Genomic DNA, 26,999 nt, shown 5'->3' with positions numbered 1-26,999 from the left:
TTCTAGTTCCTTTCTAGTTACAAATCGAGGGTAGACTACCCCCTTAAATCGCAAATAAAACAACTGTACACGATCAGCTCAGCTATTTCATCGCACGCATTTCTCGCTACTTAAAATACTACTTTACCGAGCAGCTATGATATAACAATCTGGATAAAACTGTAGGCTTTTTATACCCTTTTTTTCTCATAAAACGAGTAACAAAGCTATTCTGAACGCAATTAAAATCGAAGTATATTCTGTTATAGACTGCGTAAGTGTAACCACAGATATTGATTAGTCATGATTAACGCAGAATTTAAACATTTTCGCTCGTTGTCTCTGAGGTACGCAAGATGTTTGCTTAATCATGTTTAATCACACTTTCTTGTTTGCCCCTTTACGCAGTCTATAACAGAATTATTATTTTATTAAATTCTATTCTATTAAATCAGAATAACTTTTACATGAATGGACCAAACGACTTCAATTTCTCTGTAAGGCTACAAGAATTAGTTTAGCATATGACGTGTCTAATAAATAAGTTGAGAGAATGCATTTGGCCGGAATTGTGAAAAACAATAGTAAACAATTGATTTTTACAACTTTTTCAGCTGAGCCTATATAAATTACATACGCTCTGAAAATTTCATTGAAATTAGTTGATTAGTTTACGAGTTATAATCGATAAAAAATGGTAAAACTTGACACTTTATGGTACACTAGAAATTACCACATTTGACCGTTCATAATTCGCAAACCAATCAACTAATTTCAATGAAATTTTCAGAGCGTATATAATTTATATAGGCCCAGCTAAAAAAAGATGTAAAAATCTCCGAAAGTTCGCGAGCGAATCGCCTTACGCAGTGTTCAGTATCAATATCGTCGCGTGTTGATGCTCGCGTACCGACTTCCCAAGGAAACGCTATCGCGGCGGTGAATCGAAAGTGACGTTAATACGAGCATCCATAATTTTTCTTTTCGATCTCCCAGTTCGTTTTTCTCGCACAACAGAACCGCTCGGGAGAAATAAAGCGTGAGAGCCGCGCGTAGCGAGGCGTGGGCGGATTAGGTATGTAGATATGTGAGAGAATCGAGTAGTCTCGTGGGCGAATGGACGGCGCAACGTTGATTGCGATTCTGCATCGGAGACTCATAATCAGACTGCGGATCTTCGTGCAAAAGAAAAATCGTCTGCGCCCCGGTTGCGAGAAGTAGAAACCGAATAGACAACGTTCTTTCTTTAATTCAATTTTAAGTCAATTTTCATTATTTTCCTACAATTTGGAATTTCATCTACTCGATTTTGCTACAAATGTATAAAGACAAAGTCTACTCATAATTAGCCAGCGGATCTTTACGCGAAATAAAAGTTGTCTACCTGAAATGCAACAAACTGGAGTGTGAATTAGACATTTATTTTCTTTCTTAATATGTTTAATAGATTGAAAATAATGTAACAATATGTGTTTAAATTCTTCTAACGTTTTTACTGTTTTAAATTACACCTAATCATTGTTGTCATAAACACATCAAATCCGCGCGCTGTCTAATTATTCCTAATTATTCCCATTTCGATCCTATCGCGGGGGCGGAGTCGCGAGATGAGGGGTGGGAGCACGAACTCAGGGGAAACTGTTACCCTTTATCTGGCAGTACCGGATTAGTCACGTGACACCTGCACGACTGAACGTGTGACGTGACAGCGGCGGAAGCGTGGGGGAACAGCGTCGTAGAAGGGGGAGGTGGAGTGTGGGACAAGTCTTAATCGGACGACTCTGCTCGGGGGTGCATCATAAAACGCACTTTCCCCGGTACGTTCTCATACGCAAATTATTAGTCATTTTATTAGTGACACGATAGTTAAGTACACTAAATAATAATGCATTTTTTAAAACTTTATTTCGTTGATTAACGTTGCGAGCTTAAATTAACGAAGTTTTATATGGCCCGTTTATTTTAATAAAATATATTTTTCCACATTCTGTCCAATCTAAATGAATTTAATGGAAATATCACAGCACTGCAATTTATAACTATTAATTATGATAGCCCGGTGTGTGTGTTAGAATAATTGGACGAGAGACCAACATTTAATTTTCTTCATTGCGACGTATTTTCCATCTTGTTGAATTATTTTTTATTTCTAAATTAATATGTCCTTCGTGTTGGAGAAAATGGAACGCTGCGAGGTAGATATACCGTTACATGCGTTACTTTCCTCCGTGTTGTCATTGCTTGCAACATAGGATAAATACTACAGTCGTATATTACGATATTTAAAGCTCAACTCCGACACATTGATTGAAAGTTTCATTCGCGGCACAGTCATTATAGCGTCCTGTACATACAATACCTCTGTGCCTGCGAGTATCGATATTACATCGATTGTTATGCACAACGGGTCTTTATTATTCATTGAAATTGTTGCGCCGTAATTGAATTACTTACTGCTCGGAATACTTCATTTTAGCGTGAGAACTACACGGTGACTGATATCTAGAAATGATCTTCAATAATACTAGCGAAGCAGAAAGAGTTTCCCTCTCTCTGCCAGCACCGGACACATGCCGGATGCGTGGGGAACAGCGTCGTAGAAGGGGAAAGTGGAGTGGGGACTCGAATCTCAATCTGGCGACTCTGGTTTAGACGCGAACTCCTACCGTGCGATACCTACCTTTCTTTATTCATCTTCCAGGCATTCGCTTTATTGACTATGGGACGTCGCTGCCAATTTTTATCCCGTGATCCTTCTTGCCGTTATCTACAATATGTACCTGTTCAGACTTTTAGCCATTTTTTATGATAATTACAAACGAATAAAGGGTGAAATGGTTACGCCATTCGATATAGGTATCTCAAAGACAACCCTCTGCGAGCACGGTTTAATCAATGCTCTATTTCTCTTGTTCTGCTGAACGAAACCCTACGAAAAAATTCATGAGCATTCTACCCAACAGCACACATGACAGTGAATTATTTCAGAATTTTCGGTTGTAAAATCGATTTTTTAAAAAATCCGTAACATAATCGAGTTTATCCCCACCGCTACCGCGACGAATCACGAATATGACTAATCGTCGTTTCTTCGAAGATGTGGTTAACAGTATTATTTCTATCGTTTGCGATGTTTCGTTCCCGTTATACAACCAGGATTTAAACCAAACCTGTCAGCCAGAATTAGTGACTAACCCGTTTCACGGATTCCTCCGGCAGTACTTGCTGTTTCAGATATAACTTGTTAAATGTATTTCGAGAGATCACTTGAATAGTTAAAGGGACGGAGCAAAATTGTTGGACATCTTTGAATCTATGTATAAAGAGTAGCTATGGTAAGTGCGATTTCTCCGTAGGCAACGCGAAGTTTCTATTTAATTTGACGCTTGGATCCCAGCTCTGAAAGGACGGCGAAACTTCTTTTTAAATTGAAACTTTCCGCCTCGAAATTCTAGCACGGGCAAACAGAATAATTTCATGATTATTTAATCAGACAAATGTTGGTCTAACAGTGACGCCGACGGCCGTAAACTGCTGGGAACGCCGTCGAAACACCGGTAGTTGAAATGGTCGATCAAGGTGCACCCGAAGTCCACCGTAATTCGTGTAACAAACATTCATTATCACCGGAAACTTACTATAGTATGTTCCAAAAATGTTGTACTTGGAAGGGATGATTCCTGAGGTTATTTGAAGTAATTTTTCCCTTTACAAAAATGGTCTCCGTGTCTTCCTAAGGGAGTTATTAACGAAAAACACGAACCAATCACAGCGCGGTTGCAGCTGAAAGCGGCATTAGCATTGGCCGAGACGGAATCCGTCCACAGTAGCTGCGCTCTGATTGGTCCGTGTTTTTCGTCCATAGCTGCGGAGGAGATTTTCGCAAAGGAAAAAGTTGCTTCAAATGATCTCGGGAATCATCCCGTTCAAGGAAGCACATTTTCACATACATCTGTGCTCGTAATAAAAGTGGTATTTGTAAAAACTTAATTCTTCATCAATCTTACAAGGATTTAAAGGACAGTCGAAGCGGAAAGACCACATTGTCTCTACAAATTTCATTAATTCTTGGCAATTTCAATTCTCTATGAGGTCTTTGCAGTCTATTTTTTCCCAATTCCAGGTAGTCAGATCTCTCATTTTTATCAACCTAGATCGAGCATTTCGAGCACCGTGCGACATGCTGAAATGGGTCAGGCAAACAGATTGTATAACATCGCATAAAGTATTTATACATTTTCGGCCGGCATTAATATGTTTGCTCTATGCGTATGAACAAGTCCGTGTTTACGTTTTGGAAATTAACGAATCTGCTATCTACAAATCTTTGCATTATACAGGATGATCGGTGATTGGTGCTTGAACCGAAAAGTAACATAGAAAAGTAAATCGGAAGTGTAGAATAAAATTTGTTCGTATGAGGCTTTGTTTTTGAGAAAGTCGAGTTTGAAAATTCTCGGAAACAAAGCCTTGTGTGAACAAATTTCATTCTATTACATTCTCGACTTTTTTTCTATATTCTCTACCATTATTCAAAATATTGTTTACATCGTTAAACATGTTGGTATCTAATCAAATGGATTAAAAAATCTTATGGAATGGAATTATTCTAGCTAGAAAGAAATATTTAATTTTCGAGTTAAGATAGCTCCGAGTGAAAAGGGTTAAATCTTCAAATAATGATAAAATTTTAATGAACTGCTAGATCGGCCGCCCAGATTACTATGGGGCGGGTAGATTAGGATCAGTTTTCAATTTCCACATCAATTTTTCAATTTCAACTTCAAATTCAACTTGAATTTTTCAATTTCAACTTCAAATGCACGAAGAAGGGCCCCCCTCTTCGGTTTTCCGCTTATATCTCCGAATCTATGCGTCCTAGCGATAAGACCATTCTATACACAATTAAAGCTGACAAAATGTGCCACAAGATTGATTCAATTCAGTTTTTCGCTATCTCGCATAGTTTCCGAGATATCCGCCAGTGATGCCAGAACGAGCTCCAAACGGAATGGAATTTGAAAAATTGATGTTGAAACTGGAAAATGGGAGTGGAAACTGAAAAAGTGAAGTTGAAATTGAACTTGAAATTGCAGTGTTGAAATTGAAGTTCTGTACAGACTTCTGAACTCTTCCAATACTTTCCTACCAGTAACAGTTCCTCACTACATTCTCCACAAACTTAGGACATAATACATACGGTCATACGTCCTTGTAGTTGGTCGCGCATGCGCGAAAAAACCGTGCAATATCCCAACACTGGTTGGGTCTGCAGTAGAGTTGGCGAACAACGCGATAAGTCGAAAACAGAAACTTAATTACGCGACGGTTTCGTCGCGTCACGGTGAACAGTCTAGCAAACCGTTGCCGGTTGTGTATGGAACGGCGAAAAGCAGCAGCAGCAGCAGACGGAAGCGCGAAACGTGTCGCATTGTGCAATCCGCGTGTCTCGATGAAAATGGAGTCGCACTTTCCTAGATGAACGGAAGCCTCTCTCGCCGCCCCCCCCCCCCAAGCGGCTGAACCAGAAATGAAACGCGCTTTCTTCTTTGTCGCGGCACACTCCATTTTCGAATAGGGCGAATCCGGTCGATCGACGAACCGCTGACTCGCAGAGCCACGAACCACCGCGCGCGCGGCAGACAACACGGAATTTCTGATTGACTGATTCCCGATGCGAACTTGAATTATTGATGGGGAAGTGTCGCCTCCCCTTAAAGGGGGGCCTCCGCTTAATTTCCGTGGCCGCGGAACGATGCGAAATTTAAGTAGACAGCCCGGGAATTTCGGTTTGATCGATTCCTCGCACCGCTTCTCGATATTAATCACGAGCCAGGTATCGAGAAATATGAACCATCGAAACCCCGCATAAGCATCACGGCCTGAACCACGAAAATCTACAGTTACAGGGTGTCCCAAAAATCGCGTGCTTCCTTCAAGGCCATTTGCAACAACTTTTTTTCTCTAGGAAAATGTTCACCGCGTGTTTTTCGATAATAACTCCTTCATTGTTCTCATTTTTTCAAGGAGATACGCTTTTCAGACAGCCTGTACAGCTCTCCCCAGTTAGGATACCTAAAATCTGGACACACTCGACACCGTTTCGTAACTCTTTTGTGTCATTCATGGTTTCACACTCTCCTTATCGCTGAAGGAACAAACAATTCAATGACTTAAAAACGACGTTACTTTATTCCAGCGCTTTCGACTATTTCCCCATTGATTTTGACGTAACCGTATCAAACAATTGCGTAATGGTTCTGAGTCACAGAAGTCATTTTCTACATGTGATAACAGCGAACACAAAACAAAGTTGATTACACCGAATGTGATATGAGTTATGAATGTATCTGTTTGTGTACATTTACATTGTGTACATTCTCGTCGAAAAACTTGGATAGCGTCGCTCGATCCGAATTTATTTATTAATTAATGCTAACTGCAGAAGAAAAGGAAGTGTCAAACGGAAAACCTTTGACTAATTAATCTCGATATAATTACGTTTATCGTTTATCGTTCCCGATCGATCCACGCGTCGCGGCGGTAAGATGTTTTCGAAATTTTTTGCAGGGACGAAGATAAGGGGAAGTTTCGCGGAGGACGGGCGCGGGGGCGGTCCGTTACACACCGAAACTTCTGGTATCTCTCGAAAGACTGTTCGACGGTAAAGTTTAAGAGTGGATTTACAAAAATTTATCGTCGTAGTTTCGAATGCGAGCGTCAACGGTGCTTTTTCGTCGGCGAGCACGAATCTATTTCTTAGTTGCGCGGACGGAATATATATTGTCGAGTCGCGTATCTGCAAGTTAAAGCAACACGCGCATCTTGAATCTTCCAATCTTCGGGAAATGCTGGAGCAGAGTCGCCAGATTAAGACTCGCGTCACCCCACTCTACGTCTCGTGCACGTGACTACAGTGCTGGCGGAGAGGGGGTAACTTTTCCCCTCGATTCGAATCAATTCCCCTCGTCTGACCACGCCGGACTCGGGCTGTCTTTGGAATTACATCGCTGGCAAAGTAAAAGAACTCTGACAAACAAAGAACTTCCATAAGTTGGTTGTTCGTGTGCGCACACGCGTAATCCAATTTCAGGGGATCCCATTTAACGGGGAAACTGTATTGGGTGGGGACGACGAGGTAGAATCTAGTATATTCTTGTATATTCTATCAAGAACTTTTGTATAAACTATTATTTACGCCGAGTATGACGAAATTTTGATTAGGTTAAGTTAGATCGTGATATTTTAGACCCCGCGAGTGGGTATTCGTTTAAAAGGATATTTTACAAGGGTTATATCTACAATAAAAAAAAGCGGGGGTATATAACCCATTTAAGCGGAAAAAATATAAAAAGATAGGGATTTTAGGACAGTAACCTATAAAAATATTGTGCGAGCGAGAATGCGAAGGCTAATATCCTTCCGAACAGGTTAGAAAACAATAAGGTTTGAAAAAATGGTATACATATTGTAATAGTGGTTAAATTTATATTTAAATTTTGGTTTGGATGTAAACTGCGTGCGGCCGATATATACGGTTATTTGGGTAATTTAGACTTGGGATTTAGGTAGCGAGAATTAATATTAGGGCAAAGCGGATAGAAATAAGAGTTTCGTTATTAATTATTGAATATAGTGTGGACGACTAATAACTTGGGAAATAAATTCGAAAGGTTAGATCGTGATCTTCATTCATCCGCCGTGATCGTGATATTTTAATCTAGAGTGGTCACTGTCATCCTAATTCTTCATGTCGATTGAAGGTAGTTAATCATCCTTAGTCACAAGGTTCAATTAACGTAGAAATTGACTGCATTTCCTCCAACAACAATTTAACGTCCATTTCAAAATCGTTCTGAATATCTTTGAACAATGGAAACGAATAATCTTCAAAGACTCGTAGTCGGTGTGTGTGTGTGGTTAGCATAAATTACCACATCGTTGCGCGAATCTGAAAGAAATATCTCGGCACGCGTAAATCATAGAGCGTCGTTGGAATAAGTCGTTCCCCCGCAGTGTTTACCATTTAAATGAAAGCCGCGCTCGTAAATATGCAACATTTCGCGACACGTGTCAAAAACGGCATTCCGTGTCGTAGAAATCGTTGATCGAGCGGGTGAAAAAAAAGAGATTGATACGAGCCACGCTCGAATCAAAAGCGGAAATTGGTTCCTTCTTGATCGACTCGCATGCACAGTGCGGACAAACCTGGCATATCTCATTACTCGTTTATATCACGATGTACACTATATTTCTCTGGCAAAACTGCACATTCGAAGGAAATCCATATTATTAATCGTATAACAATCATTTTTATGCACAGATATTGTTGATTTCTTTTTGCCACGCTTATATTAGCTTGCCGAGTTGTCGTTGTCGTATGCGTCAAATTTTGTAATCGAATTTTAAACCACTTCCCGATGAGCTAGAGACTTGAAACTTTAAACATAGCTCAGAACTGAATGACAATGCAATATTAAAAAACAAATTCTTAAAAAAAAAACTGTGCGTCTAGGAGAAAAAAATATATTTTAATATTAACCGTTACACCTCGCCGCGCGACGCTCGATAGAACGCGTTCAGCTTATTACAGTTTCCGCGTGATCAATTTTTTCATACTTTCTGTTGTTATATTATACTCCATTCTGGTCCCAAAATATTCCATAAACGTGTTTTCGAAGTAGGGCAAAGGTTTCGTACCTGTCTATCCAGTTGATCCCGTAATTTTTCAATGGGGTTGAAATCTGATGATCGGCGTTTCATAATTTTTAATGAATCATTACATTGAAGTTTGTAAAGGTTCATAATAAATACCAGAGTTTTAGTAAAAATCAGGGGAGCCCTAAGACTTATCGAGAGTGTATATTAGTAATCAAATTCAGTGAAAAGTGCCGAATATTAGGGCATTTGTCCGCACTGTGCGACGATTCGATCGGCGATCGTTGCGTCGTCGCGACGCGATGCGGATCCGTTGAGCGAAGCAGGAAGGGATAGACGGTCCGTGGAACGGTCGTAAACGGTCGTGATAAGATCGTTAACATACGCGCGCATTAACGACCGACTGAGGAGCAATTAAGCAAGCAGTGGGACGCGTCGTCGCGGAGTCGCGGAACGGTTACGGTGATCGGGAACGTTTCAGGATGGCTGAAGCACCGTCTCATACTTAACCGATCAATCGGCTGAAACGCCGGGCCAATTAACGTTCGGCCGTGTAGAGGGCCGAGTCAATTAATCAACTTTTTCGCCGATCACGGCGGGCCGGCCGTGTTTTCCGGTAATTAACCGGGAAATAAGTCCGCGTAACAAGGGATTTTTCAGCGGGTATTCACAGGGCGGGCCCGCGATCTATCTACCAGCCGGCGAGAATCGGTTGGCATCGGTAGCCTAAGTGGATTAAACGAAAACGCCGAATAACGGTCCGGTCGGACGATGAATTTTTGATGATCAACCGATCCGATCGATCACCTGTTAATGGATTGCCGCGATCAATCTAAATGAGTACACGTTTCGGCGTGACACGGAGAATGGTTCGTTCCGTGGTTTCTAGGCGATCGCGTCCCAAACGAAAAAACACACACACACCAGCGCTCATTCTCGTTTAGCTTTCACAATACCGGAACGATATCGCCCGCCGGCAGTGTTGCGATATTGCACGGTTTTTTCGCGCATGCGCGGCGATTTTAGCGTCAGTGAAGTACAAAGTTTTCAATTTCAACTTCAAGTTTTCAATTTTTCAATTTCAACATCAATTTTTCAGTTTCAACATCAATTTCAACTTCAAATGCACGGAGAAGGTCCCCCCGTCGGTTTTCCGCTTATATCTCGGAAACTATGCGTCCTAGCGATGAGACCATTCTATACAAAATTAAAGCTGACAAAATGTGCCACAAGATTGATTCAATTCAGGTTTTCGCTATCTCGCATAGTTTCCGAGATATCTGCCAGTGATGCCAGAATGATCTCCAAACTTAGTGGAATTTAAAAAATTGATGTTGAAATTGATGTTGAAACTGGAAAATGGGAGTGGAAACTGAAAAATTGAAGTTGAAATTGGAGTGTTGAAATTGAAGTTCTACCAGTAATAGTTGTTCACTACATTCCCCACAAACTTAGGACATAATACATACGATGATACGTTCCTGTAGTTGGTCGCGCATGCGCGAAAAAACCGTGCAATATCCGAACACTGCCCGCCGGGGACATTTTACAGGGAAAGGAGGCGCGATTAAAACGAAGGAAATCCCCGAACATCCCCCATTGTCGTGCAACCACGTATCGACTCCGCCGACGACTATGCATATTCAGCACGTGTGACAGGCGATCATGCAGATGCGGGCGTGCTTTCTAAATTTCACTGCAAGCATTCCGGAAAACGCGTGACGCGTGCCGGTTTTCCGTCAAATGGAATAAAGGCTATTGTACCGTCGCCGCTCCGCTCCGCGTGCAGACTAAAAATAAACGGAACTACATGACCAGTGCGTTTACTCGCGCGATGTAAATCGTCGCTGTTCGGAGCAACACATCGCGCATCGCGCCGAAAGACGCGTTAATTCCAACCAACGGTTTTTTTTCTTCTCGATAAGCAAAAAGCGGATATCTCCATGCAAATTCTCATTTCGACACGCAATTCAGCAAATACCGGAATTACGAAAGAAATTCTCACTCGTCGCTCATTATAGAACTAGAAATGCTATTAGTTCTCATCCATGATTCCCAGCATTTTGCAAAACTTCACGTGCCATCGATGCATAAAGATCCGCAGGCTATTAATGATGTATTCTCGTGGTATTTTTGCACGCAACTTACTGTAACACAACAGGGTTAAATATGCACGATGAAACATAGTTCAACGAATCTCGGTACTAATGTCCATGACTACATAAGAATGATGACTAGATTTTGCGAATCTGAATGCATAATAAGAATTGTCTGCAACGGAAACCATATTCATAGTACTTGGTCATTCAAGCTCGTAAGATTACACCAAGCAGTTTCAATATTGGTCAATATCCCATTAATTGTTAAGGTGATGCTCTGAAACAAGAGCATAGTACAAGAGCAACAGAATGTCTCCATTTAGATGGCTGTACGGTTGCACAGACTCTCGCGGGGAGAACTTTCTGCCAGCATTGCGAGCATTAAAGACAATGAAAAGTGTTGAGATCGACGAACACATCCGAATCTGAGGTCTCGAAGCGCAACCACGCGGGATAATATAATTTCGTTCGGGTTTCTTGTCTCTTGTCGCGAAGCAAGACGCTTCTCCGTCTCGCGGAGGGGTTGAAGAAGTTCGTGAATGACTTTCCTCTAATTCTAAGATAAATACTTACTATACTTTAATCGTTAGTTCGCCGCTATCGGCGAATGACCGCCTCTTCCACTTGAAAAAGCGAGGTTCCCCTCCGTGCCGTTTCCTTGGGGACGAAATCAACTTGATTATGGATATTCTCGAAACGGGATCGTCAGGCAAAGAAAAATGCTCGGCCCGGAATTCATCAATCTGATCCGGCTGCGTTCGCTGGCCGGCTAGAACGGGACTTGCATTCGTAGAACGCGAGTGCCGCATTAAAATCGATGTATGCTTCAACCCTTTACACTCGGAGCTACTTCAACTCGGAAATTAAACATTTCTTCCGACGTAGAATAATTCCATTCTAGGTTGTTGCATGTGAAATGTCCGATTTTAGAATGCAAACTTTGCAATGCGTTTTCATTTAAAAAATACCATTACAGTTGACAGGTTCATTGCACGTCGCTTTGAGGTACAAAGCTTGCGATCCTGTCTTCCATTTTACTTTACAGATATCAAATTCCTTTTGGATAAAACAATATATTGGCGACAGACTGCGGAGTTTATGCATTTACAGCGAAGATGAGTGGGTGCAATTTGAAACAGTAGAAAGGTTACAATGATTTAAGCTTGTTAAAATTATTAAAGTCAGAATAAACTGTTTGCGTGGCTCCAGTCACTTGCAATTGGCGCAAGCAATTTTTATTTTGCATAAAGATCCGCAGATTACAAAATAGAGATGAAAAAAAATTCAATTTCTACCATAACCCAATCAAGAGACGTGTGATTCTTCGATCAATAACGAATAGTTGCGGTTATTTAACGTTGCTGTTAAAAATCAACGACCTAATATTTATAATACCTCATAGAATTCTGAAATATTTAGAAGAATATTGTGAATAATGGTACAGCGATATCTACCGGTGACTCGAGTGCTAAGGGTTAAAATGACGGACGCGAAGAGAACGGTGATAAGACGGACAAACCGAGGCGCGTCGGTGGCATTTGCGCACGCAATACGTAATCGAAAGGTACGATTAATAATGCCGCGGTTTCTAATGAACATCGGACGCGGCCATTAATATTGTTAATCGCGCGCGATAGCGGGTTTTTACAGGTCGAAACGCGAACATCGTGTAATAAACGCGGCGTTAGAAGAAATACCTGCCGCGGGAGAACCTTTCCTCCTCGGAGCGGTGGTCGCCGACTGCACAGCGCCGATATAATATCTAGATACCGTGTCTCCAATTAATTATACCTTCTAATTCTTCTAGATAGCACGATATTTACGAGCCGTTGTTTCGAAAGCTCAACGCTACGACGGAATATCGAATGCGATTGCCGAACGTTGAAAAATGCGAAATTGCGTTTTCTTCTTGGCGCTCGATTATTAACAAGCGAGGGGACGATAAATCGTGGGTCCGATTGGAAAAATCGGGCGTCGATTCGTTTGATAATGAAATGGAGCTCGCACTTTCGCGGGCGGACGGAGAAAAAAGAAGAAGTAGCGAGAGATACAGACAAGTGGTAGCCACGCCGCACGAGTGAGCAACGCTTCAGCGAGTCAGTTTCAAGTACGGGCACACCGTACGTGCCTTTTCATATTTCAGGGATCCTCTCGGACCCTCCAATTTCTCTCGAATCACGAGTGGCGCGGGGCTCCGAATTTTTAAATTATCGCTGCACACGTCCCTTCCGGATTTCTTCCAGGCCCGGCCGCCCGGCCGCCGAATCTCAAGCATAAATTCGCGGTATTAAAAAGCTGTTTGACTAAGCAATCTCTTAATTAAACCGAGCAAGACTCCGTCAAACAGCAGACGATACAACCGGATCAAATTTTCATCATTGCACCAATTCCCCGAGTGCCCCCTTCAGCGCGCCGCGCCGCGCCGGTTCAAAGTTACAAGCATACATTTTCTAATTGGCTGTCCTCGCAGACTACTCAGCCGCCATCGAGCCGCAAGTGACATCAGACAGTCAAACATTCGGTCCGCCCCACGCGTCCTCACCGGCGCGGCGCGCGGCGCACTCTGCCTCTTCATAGATCCCGATGTGTTCGAATTGCAACGAAAACGTGTTGACACTAAACCTACCACCACTTCCGGATTTACTATTCTGCAATTATTGAAATAATAAAAATGATATTATAAGAATTGATTGTATAAATATCTTTAGTAGAGCACGTATTATAACAGGAGCGGTACAAAGTCTAAATAAAATCAATCTTGTTATTTTTATAAGGCAACATGTGTGTACCAGCTAATTTTAAAGGCTCGGTAGGATTTAACGTTAATGCTATTTTCTCATGGACTTATTCTAGTAATATTCTACTATGTTCCGGCACATTCTGGTACATTCCGCTATATCGTAGTATAGTCCGGTATATTATAGTATACTCGTGAGGCCGGCAGAAGCAACTTTCATGAGTAAACTTTCTACCCATCTTCTTTTTTCGAATTTGCGCGTTCATGACACCAATGATTGGCAATATGTATACCGACAATCGCAAGTTTACTGTAAAAGTCACCCGAATTACAGGACTGATGTATTTTCTATTCGGTTCGTTACATTCGACGTCTCTCGGTTACTTCGTTTTTCTACAAATCACTGTTTGACGCGGTCAACATTGAAACTCCTGGGGAAGCTGAAACGACCCCTTTGCAAATTCTTCGGTTTACGTTTTGCCGCACTTTATTACCCTACTTAAACAACTTTCAAAAGTAAATAACAGTCCAATTAAGAGAGCCCCCCGGGGATATTCAGGATCACGAAAAGCCGAGAACTGCGTGTATGTACCAAGAAACATTCCAAATTTCGTATGTTCCGCGAGCGTAGTTGAAAAGCACCGCGACGGGCCACCCTCGCTAAACTGCGGAGAATGCATTTTCTAATTAATGAGCCCGCTCTCGTCCGCTCAATCTCCATCAAATTAACAGATCAACGCGCATCGACATTATCTAACCATATACCCGATTCTCGCGGGATTCTCAAAAGGGAACCGTCATGGTGCAAAGTAGAAGCGCATCGACCTATCGCGGATCGAGAGAAAGAAAGAGCGAGCGAGAAAAGGAAGGAGAGAGAGAGAGAGAGAGAGAGAGAGAGAGGTGGGGGGAGCGAGTGGCGCGAACGGCGCGCGAGCGGTGGCGAGTGCCGCGAGTAGCAGCGATGTAGGTCAACCGCGAGGCGACCGCGAGAGGCCCCGAGGGTCGCCGAGAATCGGCGAGAACGGCCGAACGGCAATCACGTTGCGCGCATCTGGGTCACCGGCGTACTGGCGCATGCGCAGTTGCCTCCCTCGGTCGTTCACCGTTGACCAAGTTACTAACCTTCCGACACCCGGTCGCCAGTTAGATTCCCGTATTGACTGCTGGAAAAACGTTGACTTTTCTCGCATGAGAAACTGTCCGCGCTTTTCGTTGGCGCTGGCTCTACCGAGGCTCTCCCGCACCGGACAGCCCCTGCGACCATTTCCAAAGCGAGAATCCCGGGGGACACGACGCGCGACCGCGGCGGGTCTCGGAGAACGGCCGAGCGTCGAACGGTGTTTCACGTTAACCCGGCGTGCACCGGTAACGGACGTTAACTTGCGATCGAATCGACGCCGCAAGATATAGCGCGGCTATTAGTCTCCGCGTATAGGATATAAGAGGCCCTCGTAGACATGCACGCAGCTGACGTTCGTAAAATCGAAGCGCCTGCTCGCGCTCCTACGCCGGATAGTAGATATTGTCTGGAGAACAACTATCGAGGCGTACCCGCGGAACGCGATCCGCGGTTCGCGCCACGCCGCGGCTTTTCGAATCGTAGATGTCGCTGGCAAGCATCGACGCAACGCCCCCCGCGCCCTCCGAGACGTGGGAATCACCTGGACAACGCCGTATTTTCACCTTCTACAACTTAGACCGTACATACTGGTAGACCCGGCTTCGGATGACATACCCTCTGCCAAGATTACATCGTCTACCAGATGATGGATGCGGCCAAAGTGCTATAGTCTGTTGAGAAGTCGCACAGTAATATACAGGGTGGTCCACGCAACTTGCACACCTATAATAACTTCCAAAGTATGCGTTGCACGAAAAAGTTTTGTATACATAAGTTGCATGGTCTGAAGGGATACATTACGTAGGGTATTTATTTTTTTTACAGCTGGACGCGTAAACGACATATGAAGGTCAACTTCATTTTTTAATTGAAGTGGCTTTAATTAAAGTGGCTATTAACGCCACGATGAATATTGATTTCTTGTCGCTAGTTGAAAGAAAAATTGTTCTTGCAGAAGCTAATTTCTGATCGTCGAGCTTTGAGTTTGGTGTAGCTAAGCTAGCGTGCACTGTGTCGAAGCCCGGAGTGGGGCTCTGGCGCACCGCGTGTAACCATTTCCAAGGCAGGAAATACACGTCGATCGATTTTTACGGTTGAAATTGCCTAGAAACTACCGGCATCGGAGTATTGATGAAAAGTCGCTGTCAGCGACGCCGGTGACCGTCTTCTCTCCGGAGTGACGAGTATCGAGCGTCGCGACGCCTGGCCCGCGTGAAAGGCGGGAGCGTCGTGGTTCGCCGCGCCGACAACGAGATGCAATTCAGCTCCGGGTATCAGAGCGCCCGGTACGCCGCGTAACCGACGCGATAAATCCGCGCGTAACGGGCTACAATTTATCCCGTGATGTACGCGTCCGCAGCAGAACGCACGAGCGAGCGACAGAGAGAGAGCGAGAGACCGGCCGGCGGCCGTGCGCACACGACGAAAATACATAATGAATGGCCGCGAGAAACGGAAGACAATGTTTAGCCGACTGAATCGGCCGATATGCGTTTCCGAGCTATTCACGTCCGGCCTATCCCGGCCCGGCCCGAATTCAAAAATCTTTCTCGGCCGATCTTGGCACCGGTTGGCCATCGATCGACGGCCGCGCGCTCCCGGACCCCTGCGTGTGCTGTGTGCTGGCCGTGCTGCCGGCGAGGCAATGTCGCAAGCGTTGCTACATCTGAATTCGCTTAAGGAAACTGTAACGGTCATTCTTGTCTGCGGCTGAGAGCGGGACTCCTTCGCAGTTGCGCACTACGTGGCCCCAAGGGCCGTTTGCTCTGCTGCTCCCCGTTCTCGCTTCTCGCTTCGCAGCGTTACGTAATTCTCGAGATCGCACATCCTCGCGTTTCGTACCGGTCGCTCGCTGTCTTCTAGATACTCTGCCTCGTCCCCGACTCTCTGGCCCCCGCGAAATCAAAGATATTTGGGATTTGGGATCTTCGAAGGGTCGTCGGTTTACAGGAAACACTTCGCGACGGCAGGATCGCCGAGTGGGAGGTTACCATTCGATGGCCCTCGCTGATCAAATCTGCAGCTCGTTCGGTTGTCCACACCAGACGCTTTCCTTATTTCCGGAGACCATTGGGCACTATGTATTACTCGGAAGTTCGGATGCTCCGGAGTCGATGAAATCTGCATCGCGTTCGACGCTCCTACGTAATTTCTTCCTTATTTCCGGAGTTCGCCGTTCTATATTCCGCGTCCGTGTATCTTTAGCCAGAAATGCACGGGCGTAGGCGTCGGGAAGACCGGCTACGCTAAGGAGCTATGCGCTCGCTGCTAGAGTTATAACGATCGCATCAAACAGTTGATATCTCTTGGCTGTAGTTTGCCAACGCGATCGCTATCGCTGACCGAGGGACGCTGGGTCGCGTTATAACTAGAATTTTAAGTTTGCAAAGCCAAACTTTAGGTGCTATGTGCAAATTTAAAGTTTTTTCGATTGTAATGTCATTCACGTTTCTCATTTACAAGATTGTTATCTTGATTTTGTAGCTCTTTTCACCGTCAACGACTAGTACGTTGATCAATCGCCACATTTTTACCAAAAAAAATTACATAAATCTGAAAATGTTCATGTCCAATTCCGTAGTGAAGAACTATTTACTGGTAGGAAAGTATTGGAAGAGTTCAGAAGTCTGTTCAGAACTTCAATTTCAACACTCCAATTTCAACTTCACTTTTTCAGTTTCCACTCCCATTTTCCAGTTTCAACATCAATTTTTTTAATTCCACTCCGTCTGGAGCTCATTCTGGCATCACTGGCGGATATCTCGGAAACTATGCGAGATAGCGAAAACCTGAATTGAATCAATCTTGTGGCACATTTTGTCAGCTTTAATTTTGTATAGAATGGTCTCATCGCTAGGACGCATAGTTTCCGAGATATAAGCGGAAAATCGGAAAAGGGGACCTTCTACGTGAATTTGAAGTTGAAATTGAAAAATTGAAGTTGAATTTGAGAAATTGCAGTTCAAATTGAAAATTTAATTTGAAATTGAGAAATTGATGTTGAAACTCAAAAACTGAAGTGGAAATTGAAAACTTGAAGTTGAAATTGGAAAAATTGATATTGACACTGAAAAATTGAAGTTGAAAGTGAAGTTGAAATTGAGAAATTGATGTTGAAAACTGAAAAATGGAAGTGGAATTTGGAAAATGGATGTTGAAATTGAAAAATTGATGTCGAAACTGAAAAATTGATGTTGGAATTGAAGTTGAAATTGAGAAATTGATGTCGAAAACTGAAAAATGGAAGTGGAAATTGGCTACCAATCGCATAACTGCAACACACGACGGTAGAATTATTTCGCGCAACCTCTGTACGCTCTAAGCTGATCGCAAGTCCCGGTGACAGTAGTTCGTCGAGATTCCTGCTTTCCGAGAAAAGGTTGTCAGGAATTTTTTGCAGCGTCAAACACAATATTGTCTCTGTAAATGATAAGAAACGATAGGAAGCGCGCGCGGTGTGTATCGGTAACCTAGATAGAATCTGCACGTTGCGACCGGACGATCCGCTAATCGTGGGCCGCGTCGTCTGCCGTCGGTGGGTCGCTGCGAAAGAAACAAAAAGAAAGAAAAACGTTCGTCTACGCTTTGGTAGTTCCGCGAATGCATGTGGCCAGTCAAAGAAGGGCGAAGAAAGCAGCGAAATATTAAAAGCGCGCGCGGAACGCTTGCGCCGGGGTTCATAAGAACCTACCTCCATGCTGATTATTCTATAGCCTGACCTACATTCATTCCGAGATTCACGCCGCGCGCTCGCGACTCCGGACGACGAGAGCGTGCGCTCGCTTCAGCGGCTGCACGCAACGGCTAGGCTGTCTGCGAGCACCGAGGAGCGGAGAAAACCCGATAAAAAGATATTTGGATAAACGGAGTGCAGCCGCGCGCGCCACGCTTCCGTTTCTCCGTGTTCCACGCGAATATCCGCGATAGGCGGGGAAAAAACGGCCACTCTCGGTACATGAAATTTCAGCCTGCCGCGCCGGAGCAGGTGCATCGCGTCGAACCACCGCGGAACAATTATCATTATGGCGCACGGCGCGGCGGAACGGGAGTTTACGGCACGTCACCCTTTAAACGCCGACGGATTAAGTCACAAGTTACGTAACACTGTTATTGTCTGAACGCGAGTTGGAAGGGTCGCGAGAGAAGTTGCCACAGGAATTCTGCAGATGAAACAGCAATTCTGGGTCCTGGCAACGAAAGACTGTTGTGCCGGCTACGTTACCGATTGTTTCCAGCAATTATAGTATGCAAATTGGCTGCGGCGTGTCGCGACCTGGGAATAACAGCAGCTTAGTCTTGCCATCGAATGTATTAGGTCGTCCCACAAGTTCACGTCGCATTTATGAAGAAATTGGTTGAGCGAAATTGTATAAGACGGTAAACGATTTGAAAAATTAAAGGATGTCGTAATGTTGCTTTTAATGTAAACAAAGTCGTTTACAATATAACGTTTAAGGATCCCCAAACGATTCGCGGTAAAGGAATTGTCCTGTCGCCGGGCTGGCACGGCTCGGACGATTGGCTCTCCGCTGGAGCGTATCGCGACAGGACGAATTAGCGGTGTCACTCGGTTGTTTCCTAGCTAGGATGTCCGACATCAGCTGGCGGGGCCGCGAGGGGACAACAAACTTCGCGGCGAGTCCCTAAGTGTCGTGGAAATAAACATCAACTTGACCCCGGGTAATTTGTGCCGGGCTCTCTGCGGAGTTACGGCCGATCGAAGGCAACGTTTCGACATTCTCGTGCCTCGCCGGCGCAAGAAAAATCCTCCGCCGTGTCTTACGGGGAACAGTTTCTGATTCACCTGGTGTAAATTTACCCGACAGCTGATCAGCAGCGTGCTCGGGATTGGCTCGCGACTCATCCTTCGCGATTCCGAGTTCACTCGCGGCGCGGCGGCGGCTGGGTCCGCCGATTTTTCACCATTTATGGCACGGCCTTCGACCGGTACATAAACGGGCATCGAGCAGCACCACTAAAAGGCGCGCCGTGTTCCTCCTCTGCGCCGACAGCTACGCCGAATTACCCTCCCGTAGCGCCTGCCTCCGCGGAGTAAAAGGAACGAAACCGAAACAAGTTTGCATTGCAAACAGGGACTTGAAGATTCCCGTTATGTAACCCGCGGCCTTTCAAGCGGAACTTTTCGGCAGGTAACGATCTCCCGAACACACGTCCATGCTGCCCCTTAAAAATGCGCCTGGCTATCACTTCTCGTAACCTCGGTGCCTATCCTCCGAGACAGGGTCTCCCAAACTGTGCTTCGCGAGAAGATATCAATATCACGTATGAATAATTCGTGGCATTCGCGTTGACGCCACAAAACAAGTGTTTTTTATTTTTCCAAGACTTCAAATCGCACGAGGAGCTCCGTCGAAATACAAGGAGAGAAGTCGGAAGTCTTCAACATGTCGTACACTAGCAAAAACAATGATGCTTTTAGGGTGTACGGCTAACTGGGTTGCCCTTACAGCGCGTTGCGTTGTCCTCGGTGCTCGTTTCAGCTCGTTCATCTGCTAATTAGTTAATCACGCAAATTATTTTATCGTACTCTCGTCCCATTCTTTTTTAAGCTCTCTGCTTCCCTGCGAGAATGTTCTGCATAATGACGACGCGACGTTATTATTATGAATCGGTGTCTCATTAGAGGGCGCCGAGAGAAGGAAACACCGGGCCGAAAAACTAAATTACACAACGGCAGAAAATCGATCAGGCTCGGCGTCTCTTGGAAAACAGCTCGGTCGACGAGTAACTTCGTCGGGCGCGCGTGCACGCATCTCGGGCTCCGCGCCGGGTACGTGCATAAGTGAACGCGCATTCTCGCAGGGCCGCTTATCGCGGTGTGCCGCTTATCGGTGTCCAGCTATCGGGCCATTTCATCGTGTAAATTCCTGCGCGCGGCAACGGCGGCGTTGTCGCAGTCGACGCGCGAACCACTGGAGAACGACGCGAGGAGACATATCGCCGGGGCGATTATTTATTTGCGAAACGTATTTATAGAGTATTACGCGGTGCAGGTTGGCAACCTCGTGCACGGTTATGCAATAAATGAGAGAAGGAGCGAAAGGGACATGGGAAGAGGGGGAGGACGCGACCGAGGGAACGGCTTGAAGTGAGAGGAAGCGATGCCTGCGGCCGCAGCGGCAGACAATAACACGGTGGGGCGCGCGGAGAGCCTACGGAGAGACGAGGATGGAGGGAGCCAAGTCCCGAGGGGTGGGGAGAGCGAGGACGACGGTGGGGAGAGGCGCGCGCGTGTCCGAGAGAAAGAACGAACCTCTAAAGGAGTTATTTGGAAATAGGTGGCCTGCCGGGGGAAACCAGGGGGTGAGAAAGAGACGGAGAAACTCGGAAAACATGGATAAAGACGGAACGCGTCTAAAAACAAGAGGGGTTCGCGTAGGAGAGAGAGAGACGATAGCTTGAAAATTCATGCTGGGAGGGCCAAGTGGAGTAGTATGCGGAGAGGGTGAGGTTTCTGGAGAATACATGTGCGCGAGCGAGTTAGGCGAGAGGGAGAGGACGAAGGACATCGACGCGTTGCGTGATGATAATGTCAATAGGGAGTCTAAGAACAAACAGGAATGTTACGTACATTTCGTCGTTTAATTGATTCGCTTCGGATGGGAACACGCGATTGTCTCCGGTTGAGTCACCGAAACGCCGCGCCGCGCCGCGCCGGTGGTAACGATTGCGAGCTCAATATCACAGACGGCGGCGGCTCTGATAGATCTATCAAAATCCCTTCAACGAGCGCCGAGCACGGGTTGTTGCATTAAGTGCATTATACGCGGGACAAAAACGAAAGTGACCTTGGCACAAATGCCTAAAGCGCGCACCGATCGCAGAATCGCATTAACACTGAATATAAATGAAAACCGATTGTTACGCGCTGTGTAGCAATCGCGCGCGCGGACTCGAGATGCAATAGTCCAATTGAAAAAAAAAGAATTGCGAAACGAAGATTGCGCGACGCGACGCGACGCGTCTACGCAACGCGATGCGGGACACGAAAGCTGCGAAAACTTTTGTATTTCCGCATACTCGTGTACGGCGGGAATCAACGCGTACCGTAAGAATCCCGAGTTTACGATTCCTCAAAGTATCCGGTTACCGTCGAGCAATAAATATAGAATCTTCCGAAGTGACACGTTCCCTCGAGATAACTCGATAAACGTGGAATCATGCCCATAAAACTGATATATCTCCGACTCCATGAAATTGTACCAATAATAAAGCCGCCGCCGCCGGCTGACGGTCGTTCATTGAAAAAGAAACTGCTCGTAAAAATCCACTCGTGTCAAGCGACATCTCTAATTCCATTATCCGTGTTTCAGAGCTCGCGGCTTTCCCTGCTCAATCAAAGTTGTAGTCGTAAACGGAGCGGCAACAAACGGGAAACCGTGCCGCACGGTTCTTTAATTAGTCGAGGCGGTGGCGTCGGCGAGGACGGTCATCCCCGAAAGACAAACTTTCCGGGACCCGCGGTTTCCGAACATCGCCGAGGGGGAAACACGATACGCACGTGTATTTAGGAGCCGGTGCCCTTAACGAGCCGCACTAATAAAGTTAAAGCGGCATTGGTGGTGGCGTGGCGAGGCGTCTCGCGCGAGACCGGATCGGAAAGCGCGCCGAAACTCGCTCGTGATCTCGTTCGGCCGTTTCCGTGGCTGGTCGAAGCCGCGCAGCGAGCGATAACCGCTTGGCTCGGTCGGTCGGGCCGCCTCGTACCCGCTCGGCGGAGCTCGGCGGTGCTCGGACTGCGAGGGTGGAGGGGGCGCCGACAGCACGACCGGGGTGGGGGGAGAGCGAAGGGTGAGGCACTCGGCCATCATCGGCGGAGGCGCGCACAGTTCAGTGACCCGACGAGCGTCATTCTATGATGAGGGGGGAGGAAGGAGGGAGCTGGGAGTTCTGACATATTGTGAGATGCCAACCCGCTAACGCCGGTCCCCGAAAAACACCTCTCTCTCCGTTTCACTCCCATCTAGCATTCCTTCTCCGTCCCTCTCGCTCTCGACCTCCCTTTTTCTGTTTCCGTTATTCCGTCTCTTTCTCTCTTCCTCGACTATCTGGCTTCGCTTCGTTTTTTCCTCGGTAGTCCCGCTCTTTCCCCCTCTATCTTTTCTATCTCTGTCGTTATATCGCTATCCCCCCCTTTTCTTTGTTTCTTTTCCTTCCTCCTCCGTCCACGCGCGTTGCTCGCCGTTATCTCTCTCGCTCGCTCGCTCGCTCGCTCCTTCTTTTCCTTATCCGTCTCTCTTTTCTTTCCCGATGACTCGCGTTCGAACCGGGAGAAAGGTTCGTTAAACCCCCGAAATATTCATGCCGCGCGGAGTTTCCGCGAGTTTTCCCGATCGGGTCCGAGCAGGAAGCGTGATCGCGTGACGCGCTCTCGTAGTGGGAAGGTGTAGCGCGTGTCGTCGGCTAGCTGCGTCCCGGACACTCGATCGGATCCACCTATCCAAGTGTGCGTGTGTGTGCGCGAGAGACTCCCGAAATTGCCGCGGAGGAAGGAAACGTGGAGTCATCGTGGCTTGGCGAGTGCGCGCGTGTGCGGGCCTACACGTGTGCGTGCGTGCGTGCGTGCGTGCGTGCGCGCGCGTACGTGCGTGCACGCCAGTGGTCTGGCTCAGCCGAGGAGTACGTTCGCCTCCGTCGTTTCTCCGGCGCGCGTGTACCAGCATTTTCCTCGTTTGGCCCTCTTCGTTTCTTTCTCCGAGCTTGTCCATTCTCCTTTCTCCCCTTTCTCCGTCTCCGAAGGCTGCTGTTGTTCGAGCAGTCGACTCGTTGTCACCTCTCTTCGAGCAACGTCGAGCCTCGCTCTCGCCTCGAAATTCGTCGCGGCCCGCGGTGATCCGCGTCGTCGACAGTCGGGACCAGAACACCGCTTGGTCCACCGAAACCAGCCGAGGATGAACAGTGGAGAGGCCACGGTGCCTGTGAACGCGTTACCAAATGCGCGAGCCAGCTCCGCAGTCCGGTACCGTATTCCGTGTGTCGTTCGTGCGTGTTAAGTGCAGCCAACAAAGTGATCATCGTAGCTGGAAAGGCTCCAGGTGGAAAACACGCGACCTCTTCCCGTCTCTCTGTGTCTATGTGTACGTGTGTCTGCTGCTTCGTGCGTGTCTCTCTCTCTCTCTCTCTCTCTCTCTCTCTCTCTCTCTCTGTGCACCCGTGTACACGCCGCTGCGCGCCTGCATTCATCCGTGTGCACGCCTGTACGTGTACATTTTGTTTTACATGCGGCGCTTGCGCGGTCGTTCCGCGACTCGATTCGCGTGTGCACGCGCGCCGAGAGCTCCCAGCGAGCAAGAACTTCTGTTGTCGCGATGAAAACCATCGGCTATTTGTGAACCGTCCGCGACCTGGTCCCATCGGGCACCCTGCGCCCCGAATCAACGAGGACTCTCTTCTCTCGCCACTCGTCCACCGTAAACGAACTCGCGAGTTAACGTTTCTCGGTCGACGGAAAAATGCTTATCCTCCCAAAGAAAGAGAGCGCGAACGATCACATCCGCGGAAGGATCCAGCTTGGCTCCTGCCGGCCACGAGATCTTTCGACTAGGAGGATATTGCGAAACCCATTAGCGGGCCCGTGCTCGAAAGTTGACAGACTGCGTAATAGGTGACGCCGGGAAGACGCTTGGTTCCTCCGTCGACATTAACCGACAGATGATGCGAGACCGGACGGCTGCGTACACCAGCCATGCTTTGACAATTGGGTATTACGTCCCGCGACACGTTTCTTATTTCACTTTATCGCAGTCGCTGAGTTTCTCTCGATTGGTATTCCGCGCCGTGCCATTGGCATCCGAAGCCACTTGCGTGCCCAATTTTTATGCAGACGCGTCGCGCGAGATCGCGTCTATCTCTAGCAGCCAACGCTACTTTCTACTGAATTCTGCGAATCCATGGAACCTTTCCGCGTTCTTAACAACCGTTGCTTTTCGAGTGGGCCTAGCTTATAAGTCGATCGTGAGAAGCTTCGGGCAAAGGTGAGCAATTCTAATTAGCAGATCGAAGCCGTTTCTTAGATAGTAACCGCTGCTGGACAGTTATCGGACCAACCGATCTGCCGAAACTTTTAATTCTGCTGTATCGTGCTATCTGTCTAAATTTTCACGGATGGGAATGCCAGTTTCGTTTCACGAGAGCTCCCCGTCTCGAGTTTCGGCAGCGTCGAAGTCTCCGAAATTAGAAAGTTTTAAGTCAGGCTGTTGACAGACATATATCACGGCTTCTTCAGCCGCAGCACTTCACGTGGTCTGATTCTCTTTCATTTCCGCCATAAAATCTCACGACGCGTCGGTTTCGTTCTCCGTCCGTCGCTTTAAAGTCCTCTTCTCCCTCGGAGTTATCTCGAATGGAAGCGGCGGTCCGAGGCGAGAGACAGAGAGGGAATGCGTGCATGTGTGCGTGTACAGTACAAGGAAGTAGTTCAGATTTCGTTATTTCCGGATGTATTAAGCGCGCGCCATGCTGTTCGCAGATTCGCATTCGAAAATTTTCAGCCGGCTACTTCGAGCAAGCTTCGCCGGGTCGTTTCGGGTTCGACAGTTCCGGATGCGCGACGGTTACGCCATTTGCCTCTTCGCATTCGCTCTCTCCTCTACTCCATTGAAAATTTCGGCCTGTGGAAAATCTGTGGTTAGGGGCAACTGGTTTCGACTCGGTCGAGGGTTTGTAGGTAGTATCTTCCCGCTGCCTGGCTCTGTTTATTTATCCTCCGGCCAGAATCTCTTCCAGCATCGAACTCGAGCAAAGAGTCGATAAGAAACAATGCGACAAAGTATCGCTGATTTATAGCCGGGCTCTCCTTTCCAGTCTGTTCTAATCTGTATGAAAATTGTACATCGGATTGCTCCGGGGAGCAGCGTGGCCGGCTCTCGAGGCGGGATAACACGCTAGATAGCGTCTCCTCCGTTGCTAGTCGCGTTTTCTTTTTGTGACGTCGCGTCGTCGGTTGCCCCTCGGCGTTGCCCCTGGCTTGTTGTCGGTGCGTGTACGCTCCTCGCTCATCGTCTCGAGACGACATTTCAATACGTCTACAAAAGATCGTTTGAACAGAGAGGGACCTGACATTTAGCAAAATAATTCGCGAGCGTTTATCTATTTCCGTCCCGGGGAATTAGACGCTAGTCACTCGAACCGAGGCCCCGAGACGCGTTTCGCGATCCAGCCGACTGATTCCGATAACTGCGCGGCGGCCTAATCTCCGGGCATCGTTTCGCCGTGTGTTGGGAACGTTTGTCGATCGAGCGATAGCGTCCGAAACTACGTCTAGTCACGGCCGAGCGGAGGGAAAAACTCGTCGTGAGGTTTGTACAGCGGGATCGGCCGGGCCGTTCTCCTCTGGTACGACTCTGTCGACGAGTTTGGACGATGTCCAAGGGGGGTCTGGGGGCTTTTGCGAACGGACGGACGGACGGGATCGAACATCGAGAACCTCTGTTTCCGCGATTTAGCAAACGGTGTCGCTTTGTCGGGGCGGCGGCAAAGTATGCGTGCCTGTGTAGGTGTGTAGGCGCGCACCGACCAAGTAAAACACGCGGCAACGGTGCACCGTCGCGTCGCGTCGGACAAAGCGAGAACCGCCGCGGGGCACAAAGCGACTTCGATTTCGGGAGTTCCGGGTATAGTGGCCGACGCTGCACTCTCCTCGAGGCAACGGCATGACGCACGTCAAAGATGCGAGCGTGTCGGGTGACTGTACTCTGGGTTCATCGTTCTCGGTTATGTAATGTTCGACCGTATGGTGCAAGCGCCTCGACGCTACTCGTGGCGCTAGAGTTGTCGGACGAGAGAAGCACAATATACAGAGAGCCGAGCCGCGCACCGAATCCTCCTCGCTCCAATACAGTAGTCGCCGGCCTGTACGGCCGATGCACACACGCGAAGCGCGCCTCCTCTTCCTCTCCCTTTCTCTCTCTCTGCTCGTCTTTCTCCGTTTGGCAGACTGAATCTCTCTCTCTCTCTCTCTCTCCAACTCTGCTGGCCCCTCTTGCCTCTCTCTTTTGCTTTAGCGCCCTCGCAGCGCGATATATGTAGACGCACCACGTTACCGAGAGCTGAGAACGAAAATAGAGGGCAACACGGGAGTCACTGCAGCAGCAGCCGCATTTCTTCTCTTTCTCTCCTTTCTCCGAGTCTTCTTCTCGAATTGTTTTTCATTTTTCTTCCTCTATCGGTATCTCCGTGTCGTCACCGACGACGACGCGCCGCGCCGTGTTCATTTTCATGCGTTCCCGAACGTTTCGCGTTCAGACTCCCTACACCGTAGATTATTTCGATTGCTATCGCGCGGCCAGGCTGCTATCCAGGCCGAGGAGGAAGTGTGATCGACGAGCGCCGGGGTGGTCCCAGGTCGAATACAAAATTTGTCGCGTGCTTTCCGCCGATGATGCCG

At 47.1% G+C, this 26,999-nt stretch overlaps 1 protein-coding gene across 14 annotated transcripts in view; it reads left to right on the top strand.

Moving 5' to 3' along the window:
* Hr3 (nuclear hormone receptor 3 ROR-beta) overlaps window positions 1-26,999 on the top strand; it is a 179,198-nt gene that overhangs the window by 124,126 nt on the left and 28,073 nt on the right. Inside the window, exon 1 of one of the 14 annotated variants that reach the window (XM_076441953.1) lies at window positions 30-23,649. The exons of 9 other annotated variants lie outside the window; for them this stretch is intronic. Coding sequence is in view for 1 of the 5 variants with exons in the window: in XM_076441962.1 (XP_076298077.1) it covers window positions 23,688-23,691 (4 nt within the window). In the remaining 4 variants the exon portion in view is untranslated. Of the gene's footprint in view, window positions 1-29; window positions 23,692-26,815; window positions 26,957-26,999 lie in introns of those variants that run through there. 4 more of the 14 variants (XM_076441963.1, XM_076441954.1, XM_076441962.1 and 1 more) reach the window with 4 other exon arrangements.

This window comes from Lasioglossum baleicum, chromosome 17, assembly GCF_051020765.1.
Source record: "Lasioglossum baleicum chromosome 17, iyLasBale1, whole genome shotgun sequence".
Taxonomy (NCBI): domain Eukaryota; kingdom Metazoa; phylum Arthropoda; class Insecta; order Hymenoptera; family Halictidae; genus Lasioglossum; species Lasioglossum baleicum.
The sequence above is the reverse complement of the archived record's forward strand: the minus strand, read 5'-3'. Positions and strand labels throughout refer to the sequence as shown.